At 43.8% G+C, this 17551-nt stretch overlaps 3 protein-coding genes across 3 annotated transcripts in view; 2 read left to right on the top strand and 1 right to left on the bottom strand.

Moving 5' to 3' along the window:
• LOC8029621 (protein NEDD1) overlaps positions 1–1647 on the top strand; it is a 53595-nt gene extending 51948 nt beyond the window's left edge. The window contains exon 15 of the mRNA XM_029992715.4: positions 1515–1647. Within this exon, the coding sequence (XP_029848575.2) occupies positions 1515–1601 (87 nt within the window). The 3' untranslated portion in view covers positions 1602–1647. The remainder of the gene's footprint in view (positions 1–1514) is intronic.
• Positions 1648–6383: 4736 nt separating this feature from the next.
• On the bottom strand, positions 6384–11030 carry LOC8029622 (guided entry of tail-anchored proteins factor 1). The gene is made up of 5 exons (XM_002406489.4): positions 10786–11030; positions 10048–10213; positions 9902–9969; positions 9697–9811; positions 6384–7405 (listed from the first exon to the last, which is right to left on the bottom strand). Exons 1-5 carry the CDS (start codon positions 10870–10872, stop codon positions 7335–7337), a joined length of 507 nt encoding a protein of 168 aa, XP_002406533.1. The 5' UTR covers positions 10873–11030; the 3' UTR covers positions 6384–7334.
• Positions 11031–11281: 251 nt separating this feature from the next.
• Positions 11282–17551, top strand: part of LOC8029617 (brefeldin A-inhibited guanine nucleotide-exchange protein 3) — a 174526-nt gene continuing 168256 nt past the window's right edge. The window contains exons 1-7 of the mRNA XM_040206181.2: positions 11282–11791; positions 12161–12242; positions 12348–12482; positions 13693–13899; positions 15585–15621; positions 16568–16640; positions 16727–16834. Of these exons, the coding sequence (XP_040062115.1) occupies positions 12237–12242; positions 12348–12482; positions 13693–13899; positions 15585–15621; positions 16568–16640; positions 16727–16834 (566 nt within the window). The 5' untranslated portion in view covers positions 11282–11791; positions 12161–12236. The remainder of the gene's footprint in view (positions 11792–12160; positions 12243–12347; positions 12483–13692; positions 13900–15584; positions 15622–16567; positions 16641–16726; positions 16835–17551) is intronic.

Below are 17551 nucleotides of genomic sequence, written 5' to 3'. Positions count from 1 at the left end.
CTTTTGGAGGCTGGCGACGCCGAAATTTACAAAGCGAATATGTTCAAGCAAACAAATATTTGTTCACACCGGCCCGTGAAGTGGTGCCTAGCGCTAGAATTCAGCCAAACTTTCCGAGGTACTTCTCGTCCTGCACCCTTTAATTTTATTTAGCCAATTTTACGGAACACAAATGCCAGATTTAATTTGACGGGCCTGTCGCTTGAGAAAGCAAATGTTCATATAAAAATAATTTATTTCCTAGGGCCAATATCGTGAAGTGCTGCCTATGAGTACTTTAGCAGGATTGATAATTTAAGAAACTTCTTACTCAGCCTAGGTTGCACTGTCAAAATATGTTTGAATACTGACTTAAAAAAAAGCGAGTTCATCTGGTCTGCTTGATTGAGCACATTGCTAATCAAGCTGTCGATACGCTTCTTTACATTCACGTGTTAGTCTCTTCATTAGTTTGGTTTTCTGGAAACTAGTGTCACCGGTTACGACCGTAGACGATGGTAATCTTCCCTGTACATCAGTCAGGCGTTTTACAACCGATCATAATCAAACACATCAAGCCCGCAATTTAGGCTCAAAACACCTCGTAATCCTTAAGGTGGCTCAATACCACTGTTTCGTTGGTTGTGTGCTGCAAGAAAAAAATTGTATCACAAAATTAAGCAAAAACCACGTAAAGTAGCCAGATAGCAGCGTGCACGTTGAAACCGAAACCAACCCAATTTAAGCAACCTAATGGCGCCGAGTGTGTCAGCGCCCTCTATCCGCCGGTGAGGCAACTACTAAAGTAAAAAGGTCTCTAAAGGTGTTTGGATGTATTATACTTTAAGAGACATGGTACTACATGCACTGGCACCTCGACCTCGCACCTTGAGGTCAATTTTTTTTACCAACCTTACAGCCTTTGTTTATTTGTAGCTGTAACGTTCTTGTTTTCACATTTGTTGAATACAGAGTTTGTTAGTAATTTCCATAGCTTGCACGACATAGATTGCCGTTCTGCAAAACCGCAGGGGAACGTGCTTGTCTATGGTCGTGGTGGCAATCAAAGGGTCCAGAAATTTGTCCGTACACTATGCAGCTTGAAGAAAGCGGTAAAAGAAAAAGCCAGTTCTTTTGGCATTATCTGCAACGTGTATGTGCAAAGGACTTTTGGTCGAGTTTAAGTAGGTACCACGTCCTACCACCCAGCGATAATTTTTTTTTTTTTTTACAAGTGCCGTTATAATGTTTTTGGTTGTTTACTGCTTAACATAGTCTTCTACCACCTCTGCCTGTGTAGGTCAGTTAAAGAAATAGGGAAGACTTATAGTAGTTTTTTGAGGGGCTCTCTAATGAGGGCTCTCCGTCCTAGAGGCAGTATTGCCTCAATGCAATCTACCAGGAGGTGTATTTGTATTTTTCGGACCGGCTTTTTATTTTGAGTATTTAAACCGTGGTCGGCTGCGAACCACATTCGGAGACCTGCCCGCTTCGATGCCCGGTAACGCCGTCGTCCGGTTTTTTTTTGCGCACAGAGGGAGGTGCAGGGAATGCTGCAGCAGATCTTCGAGGAAGTCCTGGCCATACGAAGAAACTTGGAGGAGATGCAGATGGACGCATAGCATTTTTAAAATATTTTTAATATTTAATACTAATACTACTTTTGCCCTTTGTACTTCGTTTTAAATAAAGACGTGCAATTTGTAATTTGTTTAGCGGAGTAGTATTTTAGGAACACTGAACCAGAGGGTTCGGAGTTTCCGAAATTCGGCTTCGGTGAAATTCGGAGTGTATTTTTCCGTCCACATTTCATTGGAAATTCAGTTTATTGGGTTTTACTTCTGTCAGTTTCCCGAATTCTTGCAATTATGTTACATTTTGAATTCTTCATAATTGTGAATACTAAGAACTATCCATGCGCAGATGCATCGGACAACATAGATAACTATTTTAATTGCGAGCAATGTTTATACTTGCGAGACCGTTGCTTCGACTGTTATACAAGCGCCGCCCCCTCCTGGCCGTAAGAATCCCAAGCGGTATGTCTAAACACGAAACAGAAATGGTAGCTAGCACGGCTGCAAGCTTAGATCGGCTTCCGTCTCGATCTGGAAAGGCGGCAATGTTGGCCAGCTTTCCTGAAAAGACGTTGACGTCAAGTTTCCATTTGTCGAATCTCCACGAGCTTGGCGGGGAAATTCTGTGGCCTCTCTTAAGGACCCCAGCTGACCTTAATCTACTAAAGTTGTCGTGAAGTGTACCACATATCTTTAAACATGAAATGTTTTTTTGGTGGAGCTCATCTCGAAATTCTGTCCGTCCGTGCATTTTACACTAAATTTAGCGGGGTAATTTATGTCGACAGCAGGTAATCTGATGTGACATGACCTATACGGATTAGTTTCTCCACGACAATTAGCGGGAAATATATGTCACGTGATGTGCATCGATTCCCTCTCCACCTGCTTCCAGTTGGCTCCCCTGTTGCTGTGTTGTTCATGAGCTGCGGCATCAAAGTCCCATGCCTACACTGGGATGACGTAAACAACACATTTAGCATAAAATGGAAACTGTAGAGATGCCCAGCTATTCCTAATCGAGGGGATTTATAAATCTTGCTATATGCCAATCTTCTGTCTGCAGTCTCAAATTTTGAAGAAAAAAAACAAACTCTCTAATGATGATTGCAGGTTGTCAGGGCATCTCGAAGACTCTTGCATAAGAGCCACCATTTTTGAAAAATTTACTGTAACGTAGGTATCAACATTTACAAAGTTTCCATTTCTTTTTAATTACAACAGGTGGGCACATGAACCATCCCGTTTTGAAAGTGCTTTTCTCCTAAGTGTGCGACTGCAATATTCATATTTTTCTAAATGTTGATCACAGTGGGTTAGCCCCTTTGAGCACGCTGCTTACCGAGCATCGGTGCACTGCAAAGAAGCAACACTTGCAAAGCAAAAGCTTTGCGGGTGTTGCTTCCCTGCAGTGTACCAGTGTTTCGTAAGAAACGCACTCGACGGGGCCAACTCGCCGCGATCAACACTTCGAAAAATAAGAATATTGCAGGTCATCTCAAAGTGAATATTGCGTAGCGTATCATTAGAAACTACCATTCGAATATTTGCACAATGTCGAGGTATGGACTAACAATGTAAGCTAATCCGGTGCTTCGCCACCTACAGTCAGATAGGTAAGCTAGTGTTGTCACATTTAAACCGATTTCATTCACGTCCTGTCCTTTCGGGAGCTGGTCAGAAAATTTTGATAAGAAAAAAAAGCCAGAGAAAACCTGGAAAAGTCTGAATAAATCCATAACATAATTTTAGGTAGACAACCTGTAAAGCACAATCACAGCTCAAAGCTTGTTTGCTATTTTTTTGCTGCATGTTCTGAAAGTTTGTCGGCCCGAAAGTTCTACAAAATATCCGAGAGCACGTTGAGCAGCAAAGTAAATGACCACATTCATATACAAGAACCTTGAAATCGTCCTGCATCTCCAGCTTCAAATTCCGAGCAGCAAAACTGGCTTTAACATTCTCTGATCCCCATCATCATGAATGTCTGTTTGTCCTCCCAGGAACTTCACACACTTTCCTCCATACAGAAAATGGACGTCTGTGGGGACAGACGGTCTTGTTGACGAATGATGGAACGACTAAGTGCCCAGGCAGCAACTTTCTTCGAGGAGGTCATCCAAAAGCTCAAATCAAATTTCTAATTTGGGGGTTTTACGTGCCAAACCAACGATGGGCATCTGGTATGCCCCAGCGGAGGACTGAGGATTAATTTGGACCACCTGGGGATCTTTTGACGTGCAACCGAAAGCTCGGTTACACGGCGCCTCCTCCGCAATAAGCCTCCGTCAGATTGCAGGCACCTCGGCCGGGATTCGAACCCGCCACATGGGGATCCGTAGGCCAGCGCTCTCGCCTCGGAGGCACCGAAGCGGCCATCCAAAAGCTCATGCTATGTCATAAGTGCCTCAGGCTGGGCGAAAATTGCGTGAAGAAGTAGCTACACTACATATTTAAATATTATGGATACTAAAACGTTTCCAGCGAAGCTGTTTATGGCTAGGGTTCCGTGGATTTTTCGTGTGTGTCAACAGAAGCTCGGAGAGGGCTCGCATCACCCTCTCTTTGTCGTCGTTCTAAGCACTTGCGTGCCTAATTTCCTTTCCTTCCGCCGGGTGGTGGTCCTGTCGCACATGTCTAGTTTCCTTCAGCTCCTCGGGGCGGCGATAGTCTTCGACACATGTGTGCGTACCTTTTATTTATTTACTATTCATTTATTATACCCTCAGGGCCGAAGCTTTACAGAGGGGGTGTGGGCAACGGAGGTACAAAAACGCTGAATATGGTTAGTCCGGCACAGATCATGTATAGTAACTTGTTAGTGCTTCTTTAGAGAACAAAATCGCCAATGGACGCAATGGGTGAGGGCAGGCCGTTCCATTCATGAGATGTTTTTGGAATAAAAGATTTGAAAAAAGAATTTGAGATGGAAGTGGGTATACCAACTTTGCAGCAGTGATCGAGGCGAGATGATACGTAGATGGGGGCACCGCTTAGTTGCTTTTTCAAGAGTGGATTGGCATAGTAAATTTTATGGAACAAACAGACGGGAGGTAGTGCGACGAGTGGAAAGAAGGGGCAGTGAGAGACTAGCTTTCATGGATGTGACGCTTGATGTACGATGGTAGTTTGATAATATAAAACGAGCTGACCGGTTTTGGATGGCTTCAAGCGCTGATATGAGGCTTTCTGCACCGGGATTCCAGACTGAGCATGCATATTCAAGTTTTGGTCGCACCAGTGTTTTATAAAGTAGTAATTTTAATGATGATGGAGCTAGAGAAAAGTTATGTCTTAAATATCCAAGCATGCGGTTACTGTTATTAACGATATATTCGGTGCGAGTCTTCCATGATAGGTCAGAAGAGATATGAACACCTAGATCTTTGTAAGTTGATACGTTTTCAAGGAGGTATTCGATAAGAAGTAGTTAGGACAGAGTGCTGCTTTGCGGGAAATCCTCATTGTCTTACATTTCATAATGTTTAGTTTCATGTGCCAAGCATCACACCAGGAAGAAATTGCATTTATATCAGATTGAATTGTGTATGTCAGTCATTAGTGATTTCACGGTAAACAATGCAATCATCCGCAAATACGCTTATGGAGGAGGAAATGCTAGTAGGTAGGTCATTTATGTATATTAAGACTAAGAGGGGGCCTAGGACAGAACCCTGTAGTACGCCGGACTCAACGAGGGATGATGACGATTTTTTGTTATTGACAGTTACAAATTGCGATCTGTTAGTGAGGAAACACTAACCAAGATAAGGTATATGGATCAATACTGAGTAGGCCAAGTTTGTATAGTAGTAGTTTATGCATTACCTTTTCGAAAGCCTTTGCAAAGTCCAGAAAGATGCACTCAGTCTGATATCCACGGTCCACAGCCGAGTGGAGGTTGTGGGTGAAAACCAAAAGCTGAGTATCGCACGAGAAAGATTTGCGGAATCCATGTTGAAAAGGGCTAAAGAAGGAGTTTCACTCCAGGAAACGTGAGAGCTGTGAAGAAATGCGCTCCATAATTTTGCAGGGTACGCTAGTAAGAGATATTGGCCTGTAATTTAAAGGGGAGAAACTGTCGCGATGGCCACCGATCAAGACAATAAATGTGTTTGTATTATTGTTCAAACTTCTGTGTCGTGTGCTAAACAGCTTCGCTGGTCATCCATCTTTCTCATTGCTCATCTTTTGTTACTCAGCCCATTGGGTTTAAAAAAAATCTCCCCTCATAATGCAAAGGTGCAAGTGAGCTGGACAAGAATGACAAAAATAATCCCTGGAGAAGGGGAACAAAGGACAAATGCAAATCAGATGTGTTTGTCCTTTGTACCCCTCTTCCCCTTCTCCAGGGATTATTTTCGTCGTGCCTTCATATCTTTCACACCTCAACGCACCCAGAATCGCCTGTACATCCTCCAGTATCCCACATAAATGTTCTAGAGATCAGCTCTTAGGTGTCCGTTTCACCGCTAAATGTAGTGGGGAAACTGAATATGCTGTGTTGCATTATGGGACGTTGCAGACCTACACACCAATTCACTTTCCCCGTTAAATTTAGCGGGGAATTGATTTGGTATCGAGGTCACAACATAAAATTTCCCGCCAAGTCTAGCGGAGAAACTGAATTTGTCCATAGGTGACGCAACACGAAGTCGCGCGACATCATTTTCCCCCTAAATTTAGCTGGGAAATTGAATTAGTGTTGGAGGTCACGTGGCATAAATTTTTCAGCTAAATTTAGCAGGGAAGCTGTGGGAGGAGGAGAGGGTATGGAAGAGGAGGGTATGAAGGAGGAAGAGGACACGGAAAAGCAGGGCGCAGAACCAGCATGTGCAGAGATCTTTATTTGTACATATACATGTTTATTTTTTCAGGTTGTTTAGCATGGTATATCACAAAATCAAAATACCTGAAGAGCTGCACTCTAATTTCACATTGCAGAGATTTGTAAATATCTCATTTTTTCAACAAAAGATGATTTCAATATGAATTTTATATCTTGTAACAACTTAAAAAAGGTGAAACATAAACCACATAAAATTTTATTTCTGCATGCAGCAAAGCTTGGTTAGACGCAAGACTATTCAGAAACAATACTATATTGCTCGCTCAGAAGGGTGAGGAAGCTCTGGAAGAAATTCACTGCAAGCTAAAAAAAAAAAAATCAGTCTCCAGAGCAGGGGTTTTTAGCCTGTGGTCAGCAGACGCCTAAGGGGAAGGTGCGTGATCTGGCCTAGAACACACCATTATCGCTACATTTTCATTCTGTATGTGGGACATAGCACCTTGGTAGAGAGCTGAGCCACATGTAATTTTGAAAAAAAAAAGTATTTAGGTCAGTTTTTTGGCGCAATTTTAATAAAGAGCTGTCAGTCAGCACTCTGTGCAGACTGACAGCTGTTGGTGTCTGGTATCTGGTGCTCATACTTTGACCACCTTTGCACAGTTTTTAGTTTTATAAAGGACACTAAGGATGGGGCTTGAACTGCTCAGCTTTGTGTAGGCTTTAGCCGAGTACCATGGCTACCAATGAGCGAGGGCTTAGCTACAGGTTCTGCTAGTAGATTTATAGCATAAAACGTGCATGGAAAGGCTGACTGTTTGTGCTTGTGTACTAAATGGGGTCAGTAATCCAGAAAAGCGCGAGAACCACTGCTCTCGATTGTGTTGCCAGTTCAAGCTATTTCACTAGTTTGAAGTACTGTGCCAGCGTCTTCTACGAAGTCAGTTGAGGTATGGCTTCTATGATGATGGCAGGGAGTCCTTTGAGAGGGATCACAGGTGCTTGGCTATGAGCCTGCCAACTGAACTTGAGACCAAAAGCCATGGTGTCAGACCTATCCCACCTGCAAAATATATGTTAATATTTTCATAATTAACACACTGTGGCCCCACAGTACTGTGAACATGCCGTAAAAAAAAATAAAAATGTATATATATATTTGCAACAAAGGGGGGGGGGCGGGGGGGGGAGGCACCTGTTGCAGTCAGGTGACCCCCCCCCCCCCCCCCCCCCCCAATCAGTACGCAGATTTTATGTAACCGGACCAACAAAATACTGATAACAAAAAAGATGGCACTATCAGTACTGTGGACGTATCAAGCACATGTCGGATATTAAAAAGCCTTTACAGATTGCTTCATCCTGTTTACGTTGACTCACTTTTAACAAAGTATCGGCAAGATTTTGGAGCCGCTGACGGCAGTAACAAGCAACACAAATGCTCACTTGCAAGTCGAGTAAATGGTTAATATGTGCTTGTCTGGTATATTTATGAACAAAATGAACTAACACAGGCATGCTTTGAGGCTCATTTTAGAGCAATTGGGCACAGATGTGTAAAGTCACCGTTAAAGAAATGGGAATGATAAAAAAAAAACCGCATCTCCACGTGGTGAATGATGTTGATTGGGGCGAAGCTCTGATGGTGCTTGTCTGCGTAGACGGTGAGCCACAGCATGCCGAGCCTTTTGTTTGTTTTCATTCATGTCACACTGCGGTCAAATGCTCAAATGCGTATATAACCACGTTCTCTTTCTGACATGGATGAAAACGAACGAAAGGCTCGGCATGCTGCGGCTCACCGTCTATGCACACAAGCACCACCGCAGCTTCTCCCCAATCAACATCCTTCACGTGGAGATGTTTTTTTTTTTGTTTTTTTTTCCCCTACACGAGCACAAGAGCACGTGCACCCGACGGCAGACGGACATATTGACATGGCTAGCCCCTAAGGAGCTTCGCCCCTAAAACGGTAAAGCAAGGTTTTGCAGTTTGCACCACCTATCTTACCGCCACATGTTACCACCCGGAATGCAAGCTTCATGCCGTGCCAAAACGCAGCATAATGTGGACATAAAACAATCTGAGATCTCGATAACGCAGCTAATCAGAAGTCACGAATGTCCCGAGTCATTGCTTAGCAAATGCCGTTGTATTGCCCACATCCTGTCATTATCCATGCAATAGACCCTTTACAAAACGTACAGCGCCTTGACGGCAGGGAATTTGGGGAACCCTCGGTACAAATCACGAGCTCTCTCGTTGCGCCTCCGCGACTGTGCGCATATCCCGGCAGCTACCGCCAGCAGCTGTTGCAGCCATCCGCCGAGTCGTACGTCGTTGCCGGCGTACCGTATCTGTGGCAGCGTAAAAGCATTGCGACAGCTGAACTTATTTCAATACGTTATTCGTCGTAACTTACCTTCACGTATTGAAGTGTCACCAAATCCATTTAGTTTGCATTGCAACCGTGGCAGGTTTCGACCAGGTTCGACAAAGCGTTGGTGCAGCAGACGACAGAGCCGGTACAAAGGAGAGGGATGGGAAAGGGGCAGTCGTTGGCTCGTCGCTCGCCCGACTTGGCTGCTCTGTTGCTGTGGTAACCTGCGCCTGCTCGCGTATGCCACATGGTAGCGGGAGGAGGGGCGTACAAGGGCTCCCAATATTCGTTGCGCGGCTCGCGTATGCTTTTTGGATTTTTGCAAAGGGTCTTTTGCAGACGGTTATTTGTTGGTATCTGGCGCTAAGTGTGGCCACAGACCGAAACAAGTTCCCGGAACGACACACCTATGCTGATCTTGCGCAGTAGCACAACTTGGTGGCTCTGCAGACCCCAGATGCCAGTGCTCGGTTCATACTTTTTTAACCATGACCTGTACATTACATAGTTGTAGGGGACATAGACATACAAGAAATCTCTCCGATGGACAAACACTCTACCTATTGCCACCAGGCAGTCCCAACAAGTGAGGCAAATTAAGAATGTTGGCTAGCGTAATGATTCCGAAACGAGCCACATGTGTCGCTGCTTGCGCAAGACGCGTGGGCGCTGGCGATAAAAGCAAATGCTGAGGAATAAACGGGGCTTTTGTGTTGGAGACTCGAACAGTGTGGGCCATCACTCCTTGGCCGCTGCAGACACAGCCCCAGCGAATCAGACAGGTGGGAGGCACAAGTCACCTCCCGATTCGAAGAGTTTGGCCATACTTGTCCATCCATTCATTCGGTACTTCGATATATTCTAGCACTCCTGGTGCCAGTCGTCTCTTCACATTACGAAGCTTGGTGTGACCAGTGTTGCCTGCACCCCTCCAGATACGGTGGACTGATATCGTGCGAGAACCATTGTCGTACCTGGTGCAGTTGCCGACGGTGACAGCAACGAGCCAATAGGAGACAGCCATTGCTCCGGAAGCACCACGATTGGCTGGCTTCTGTAGTTCCAGACCAGGTAGGCAACAGTGATCGCCTAAACAGAAGTAACGGAGCCTTAATTAAAGCCGTGTCTTGCAAAACTAACGCAACATATAAAAGATTATCCAAATGCACAATACAGTACCATTAAAGCGTACAAAATAGCAGTGGCCGCCAAGCGGACTTTGAATGTGTATGTAGACTTCAGTTGACCTGGAAGTGTAGAACAATTGGTTTCAATCGAAGACAATTAAATAAGCATGCACGCATTGTTCCATTCGTATGTGCTACCTTGATGCGAGAGCTCCTCCGACATTTTGTTGATCTTGCGCTGAATCTTGGCATACTTTGCAAACTCGTCCACGATGCTGATTCCTCCCAGCTCTGCCCTCAAGTCGCAGACTTGACGTCTCAAGTTGGATTCCATCTCGGATTCCTGAGAAATGACCTGCAGCACCTACAAACGAAATCCGAATTGGTGGGGGCCAGATGGCGTGCAAATGGTCTGGTCCATTTGCACTTCTCCGCTACTTTGGCGAGGATCTAAACAGCAGGGAAACGCCTGTGTGTGTCAGACGGCGAATCTGAGGACCTTCTCTGTGCCTAAAGTGCTTGGTGCCTGAAACAAACACCAGGAACTAGCAGAAAACCACAAAAGCTCTTGTTTGCTCAAGGCTGGAATGTGCAACCGCAAGAAGCGCGAAATTCGCGTTCGAGTCCCGCTGGAGCACTAGCTTTAGCAGGGCTTTCTTTCAGAGACATTAAAAACGACGATGTTCGCTCCGCCGAGGCACAAAATGTGTACAAAGCTCCTCATTGCAACACCGGCGCGCAGCAACACGCAATACAGTCTTTGTTAATTTTGCCGCGTTAATGAGAAAAAAAAAAAAAGGGGGGGGGGGGGGCGAATGTTTTTTTTTTTTTTTTTCGCTATTTGAGTTGTCGGTTTCTTGTTGTACCGGTTACGTCGACCACGTTTCTAAGTAGGCTACGGCAATATCGATCCTTCGAGGGAGCGCGCGGACTCACCATTCTGACGACCAAAGGAATGAAGGCCGTGAACATGCCGCAGAATGTCACGAACCAAAAAAAGAGGTAGCTTTCCTGAGTTCCCATTTGGTTCTCTAATAAACCAGCATAACGACGTGATATTAGTCAATCGACGAATATGAGAAACAAAACTGTACGAAAGCAGAGGAAATTGACATTCAAAACGTTCCTATCGGAACACTCCACCGGCGCGATTTTCAGCTGGCGATGTCGCGTTCGTTTATACGACGCTAGGATCGCTAGCGTGGTCGTTTGTTTTATTTGAAACGTCCTAGGACTTCAAAATAATCGTTACTCTGATTAATTAAACAATATTTTGGCACCGAAAAGAATGTAACCGTATAATTTTGTTTCTTTTTCAATCTGAACGAGCCGAATACGGAGAAGCCGAACGAGCTCAAGGGCTAGAAAAACGATCAAACGAACGCAGTAACCGGATGCGCAATGTACGCCATGCCGCCCGAGACTTCCTGTTCTGGTTTCTCCTCGTCGCAGGTGTCTCTATCCCATATTTTCACGATTAATCGCCTCGTAACGATCCTCGAAGACCACGGAATTCTGCTCGATCTATAGATAACGATGTACTTCGTCGTCTTCGCATGGTTTCTGCGCAAACAGGTGCGGATATCGAGCGCGAAGCGGAGTTTCCCGAAACTGGTTTCAGCGCAGTGACAACTCGGTGCGCGCGCGTATATCGTTTCGGCGGCGTATATTTGAGGCGAAAATGATTTCGGCGCAGGCACCTAGGTATTTGGACGCCGTGTAGAGGTTTTAGCAGCTTATAGCACGATGGAAGATATTTTCTACAAGCTGGTGAAGGAGGCGTCTCACCAGAAACATCCGGCACTGCGACAAGCGTGCTGTGAAGCACAAGGTAAGACATCGCCGTTTAATTGTTCATTTTAAAGAGACATAAACTCTTTTGTTTCACAGAAGTACTCGGAAACAAGCATTCACTCTTGCGAAATCCACCGTACGAGATAAGGTACGCTATACTGCAATAATTCACTTTTTGATATATTTTCTGTACATCCTTGGCGCGACGTGAGCAATATAAAAAAAAAAGGAAAAAAATTGTGTATGCGTGGGTGTATATCCTTAAGAAAGTGCAAAGAATATATAAAAAAAGTACAAAATTATATATATAGATTTCAGCTGGAGATGGTGTCAACAAGAATTTCCAGCTGCCGTGAAGAAAGCAAAAGGAAACAAAAATAAAATGTACTAAGATCACTGTTACATAGTTTGCCTCAGGATTCCCTAAGCAGTGATGAAAACAGCCTACAGCTGGCGTCATATTTTTCTCATTTTGTTTCCTCCTTTCTCGGCTGTCCAAAATATGCAATCTCCTCAGGCAAAAATGCTTCGACGCTCTTCAGCTGGCATTGGAATCCAAAGACAAGAAACTGATCTCTCTCTCACTCAGTGGCATGCAGGTAAGCTGGCAGCATTACCTGCACTCCTGAAGCCGACTTTTTAGCATGGCCCACCTATTCAGGCCCAATGATTTTTCGATCTAATTTTATTTTTCGCAAAAACAGCAACTCCTGCGAGAACAACTGTTCAACCCAAACTTTGAGTCTGATGACGAAGAACTCTGGCTTCCATCGCAGTTGATGAGGGCTGTCTCGTCCTTGAATTCGCACTCCGAGGAAGTTCAAGTGGAGGGGCTCAAGGTAGGCTCGTCGCCGTCACTCGTGCTGTCTGGTACTGACGGCGCCTTAACAAACCTGACATGAAAGTCATATGTCGAGGTGCCAGACTGCTTCCCGCAGCTGCATGTATGACTCGGCCAGTGAAGCCGATTGGCGCGTGGTTGTAATTGGGCACAGACAGTGAGACGTAGAGTCCAGGGTCCCATGGTGGGGGGCACCAAGTTTCTATAGGCTGTTTTCACATGACGTCAATCCACCATTTTGTTGTTTGTTTTTTAAACAAATTTACTAATTTGAGAGATTACATTGCAACCCATTCAGGAGATGTCAGCATGTGAAGACTTGTGAGCTTCTGTGCTCTACGCATTTAAGGAGGTCATGTAAATCCTTAGAATGCTCACCTTCGGTACATGTCAAACAGCTCACAACAACAAAATGTTGGACGAACTTACATCAGTGAAAACACCGTATAATAAACTTGGCTGTCGTGTAATATTTACTGCAGCCAAGTTTAGGTTGGGGAAGGATATAGAATAGGAACAGCATGTTTAGAGTTGTACAGTACGCATTTGGGAGATAGTCTTTTTTTTTTTGTCTATTTTTTTTTAAATGAGCATAATTAGGAAATAACAATGTAATTAAATATGCCTAAATATTAACAAATTATATGCTTGGCTAATTTTCTGTATACTTTTTCGATGCATGCTTTAATTTAATGGGGCTTGGCAAAAAACGCTAAGCAATGAATAGAGCCTGATCTTGATCGGCATTTGTCTCTGGTTCGGATTACGGTCGTGGCTCTTTCAATCCAACTGGCAGTGATACTGGTCGCCATATAATCCCCCGGGGGTTTGACATTGATTTTTTTTTGCTGGGACGTTTTGTTTCGTCTTGGTAGTTGCATAATGGCATTAATCCCCAAACATTGAATTTATCATTGTGTCTGTCTTCAGTTCACAGTGTTTAATTTTTTTCATATTGAATTGTTTTAATAATGCATAATCTAGATAAGTGCTGCATTTTTTTATCTTGTCGTTAAAGTCCGACATGCAGGCAGCGCTTTCTGCCGGGCAGAAGACCCCGTCCTTCTCCCCTTTCCCTCTCGCACTCTTCCCTCCTCCTCACTCAATGGGAGCGGGTACGGCGCTGAGCTACTCCCCGTAGAAGGGAGAAGAGGTTTCCTTCTTTCTGCGTGTCAACCCAAGTGTAACGCAGACATCCCTTTTACCAGGTGCTGATGCAGTGCACCTGTCTCCAGAACTGGTGCCTGTCCCAGAACACCGTGCTTGCCATTGCCAAGCTCTGCCTCGACATCTACGGCAGCAGCTCGGCCGCAGCCAAGACTGCGGCCATAACCACGGCGAGCCAGACGGTTCAGGCCTACGTCTGCTTCCTCTTCGACTCGAGTGTCGAGGATGCTCGGGACGACGAGGAACAGGTGTGCTCGGGAGCTTTTACGGCGACAGTCATTATTTGCGAGGTTTTTTCGCCATATCAGTGTTTGTATGATGTATGGTGTAGCGGGGAGATGCTTCCTGCTAAATTTAGTGGGGAAATTGATGTCGCATGGCACTGTGACGGCACGTGACACTGACACTCAATGTTTCACCAAATATTGATCAAAAGTTTGGCGTAAAAATTATATGTAAAGCAGACATATAAGATAGGTATTGTAAGGGGCACTGTCAAGGGACCTTTTTATGGAGGTGCATAATGTTTAAAGTTGTCAAGCTTCTAAGTTTAAATTTGCGTAATTAATGTTTTAATTAGTGACAGTAAATTAGAAATGGGCATCATTGAAAACCACTAAATCGATCTATTCTGGAAAGATTTGGAGTATGTACTTCATTTCTCTGCATGGGATCCCGAAAGTGCAACTTACGGATGCGCCAGTGCGGTTTTTCTGTCTCTTATCATCCGCCGAGTCTTCATAAAATCTACTGATTTAATGGTTTTTGATGATGCTCTGCCAGTCTTTAATTTGAATGTTTTTTTGTTTATTATAATTAATTGGAACTCATTAAGGACTTAATTATTTGAAACACTGTGTTGCCACCTTGACAGTGGCTAATGCAGTATCAATTGTTTTTCTCTGGTGTAAATAGTTTTTGCATAAAACATTTGGTTGATGTTCAATAAAGCACCTGATATAGTACTGCCAAGGTCAGGTAGGAGCATAATGATCTAAAAATACCCCCCACCCCCCCAAAAGGGGAAAAAAAATAATTTGCATAGTATGTTTAGAGTACTATGTGAAATACCAGGCATGTGTACACGTCAGAGTAAGCACCCACCCCTATCTTTGAAACATTTCAAATTTAAGCAAAGTGTATATCAAAATGTCAATCTCCTACCTGAGCAAACTTCTGAGCCCATTAAGCTGTTTCTCTGAATCAGCTGCTCCTCCAAAAGCTGGTGCAAGGTGACGAAGCTTTGCACGCATGCATAGGTGCGAAGTGGTGAAGCTTGATGCGGGTGTGCCGGTGGAAAGCAGTTTTTGGGTGGGCGCTTGCTTGGTGTTTTACACTAGCATAAGGAGCACCTAGATTTCTCTACAATTTTGGTCCTACATTTCTAAGAAGAAGGGAGATAAGTGGTATATCTAGACATGTGCCAGAATGACAGGATCTCACATTAAATGTTGCAAAGGTGTTACAACCCTCAAAGCCTTACAAGAGATGGATCTTTTGGTAAACAGCGTAGAAGCATCCAACCCACGAGTGCGGATTTATTAAGCTTTATTTCGGTGCGTGGAAACTGAGTGTTGGTGGGTTAGCATTGTCGCATGCTTTGCTCCCACTTCGTTTATAGTTGAACCTCGGTTTAACGAAGTCACCGGGACCCGCTAATTACTTCGTTAAATCGGGAACTTCGTAAAATCGAGGAAAGGAGACCTTGCGCATAGGCTGCGCGGGGAATCCGTATTTGTTTGTTAAATTGGGAAATTTGTAAAATCGGGTTTCGTTAAATCGAGGTTCAACTGTATTTCCATTGCAGTTGTGCTTTCGGACAGTGCTTTTAAATTTTTGCCTGCGAAGTTGATCTTACTTCCAGCACTAACTGCATGTCTGCCTCCTTCTATCTACTTTCCACTAACAATTCTACTAACACGGTTTCTAACAGAGAAGTCTGGATGAAGGATGCGACACAAATATTGAAGGTTTGTCCGCCATTCTTTCTGCTTAACTGTTCCTTCTTTTGTTCAGCATGTTTAAGTGTATTCTTTGTAAAAAGTGACTGTCCATGTGAAGTGAAATAGTTTTTATTTCTTAACCCTCCCTGCCTGCTTTTTTTTGCAAACTGGGCCCTGTTAGTGGTCATAGTTTGTCTTGTTTTAATGTCAAAATTAATTTTCTTCAATTATCTTGCTGGTTAAGCTACTGCGGTAGTACAGAGGTGACCCACTCAGATTCCAGAATTGGGGGAAAGTGAGATGGGATCAAGTTTGGTTAAGTCATAGAAATTCGTAGAGGGAAGAATGTATTGCTGTTTTTATAACCCACCAATGTCGGTGGGTTTCTCAATGTATCACTTTTATACAGCGTAAATGCTTTAATGGGGAAAAGCACTACTCCTGTGTCAGTGAGCTCATGTTTGGTACGCTACAGAGTTTGCAATTTTAGCTGCATAAAGGAAAGCCTAGTAATTATGTCAGCCTATAAATATTGTTTCCTGGTAAAATTTTATTTCGTCAATCACGTTCTAAAAATATGACATTGAACGTTATTCTTTCTCCAATTTCACCAAGAAATGGTTTTCCAACTTTTCTTATTCTGTGTCTTGAGAGTAATGAATTACAGAGCTGTTCAAGACTGGTATAGGTCTTGTGTCTTCTAATAATATTTGATTGTTGATAGAAGTTAATATGATTGTTGTCTTTTTATCAACACATACATTTGCATCACTCTTGTTGTATAGGATAGCTTTTTACTTCAAAATACTATAGAAGTAATCCACAATATCTTTGAACCAAAATTAAATTGAACTGGTTCTGGTTCTTAGTCAACACACCTTCCCTAAGCACGTTTAGCTTGTGAAAAGGGAATGCTTATTTGTGCTTGCTTGGCACAGGATGTTGACTAAGTCTAGAAAATTTCCTCATGCAGGACACATCTCTCCATTCGATGAAATTGTGCCTCTGCTCTCATTCTTCTGCGAGAAGCTAAAAGAGGAAAAAAGGTGAGAGTCACTTCTTTCGTCTTCACGGTTGCCATGTTTACCGGCACACCTTTCATCTTGAGGTCATTTTTCTGTTGTCATCGCAGGGGTGTTTCAAGCTCTACGACTACTCTACTGCTGCAGTGCATTCAGACTGCCCTGAGTTCACTGAAGGGACAGGCAAAGCAGAGCCAGCAGTTTTTAGACTTCGTTTGGTGAGTCAGTTGCACTTGACAAATGTCTACTTGGGCAAGAAGGGATTACTACGCAGTGTGTTGCTTTGGGCTTTAGAGACTCGTTTTAAAAATGCCAACAAAGCTACACCTATGTGCTCTGTGCAGGGGGGTTTTATGGCCAGGGGGACATCTAATCATCACAATAAGTCAAATATTGAACCAAAACCTCTTAGTTCACTTTTTAATTAGAGAAAATTAACATACGGTTTGAAGTAGATACTTGCTGAGCATCGAAAAAACTACTATATCAGTAAATTTTAGAAGGATTTGAATGCGTGGGCAGCACGGCGGTGCATTAAAGTTTTCACTCGTGCAAGAGGTGCCAGGCTGGCGGTGAAGAACGTGGCTTATAACATGACCACATGCTTATGCTTATCATCTGCATTTTTGCATTACCTGTCTGGAACCTGCTGCATGAGTGGAAACTTCAGTGCATCACTCATGCAGTGATGCACTAAAATTTACTGATTCAATGGTTTCCTCAATGTTGCACATTATTGTGAAGTGTCCACAACCATATGCTCACAATAGAACACAAATCCTTGCGGCCCTCATTCTCTTGGGGGCTGCTTTATCTACTCGCGACCACTTTGTTATATTGAGGCAGGCTTGGCTGTTGAGACCAGAGCCACTTAAAGGGAAACTGAAACGGTTCTGTATTTGAGGAGGAACACTTAATTCGTCTTCATCTGGCCT

This window comes from Ixodes scapularis, unplaced genomic scaffold (assembly GCF_016920785.2).
Source record: "Ixodes scapularis isolate PalLabHiFi unplaced genomic scaffold, ASM1692078v2 PGA_scaffold2__306_contigs__length_199485367, whole genome shotgun sequence".
Taxonomy (NCBI): domain Eukaryota; kingdom Metazoa; phylum Arthropoda; class Arachnida; order Ixodida; family Ixodidae; genus Ixodes; species Ixodes scapularis.
This window is presented reverse-complemented; position numbering and strand designations above follow the sequence as displayed.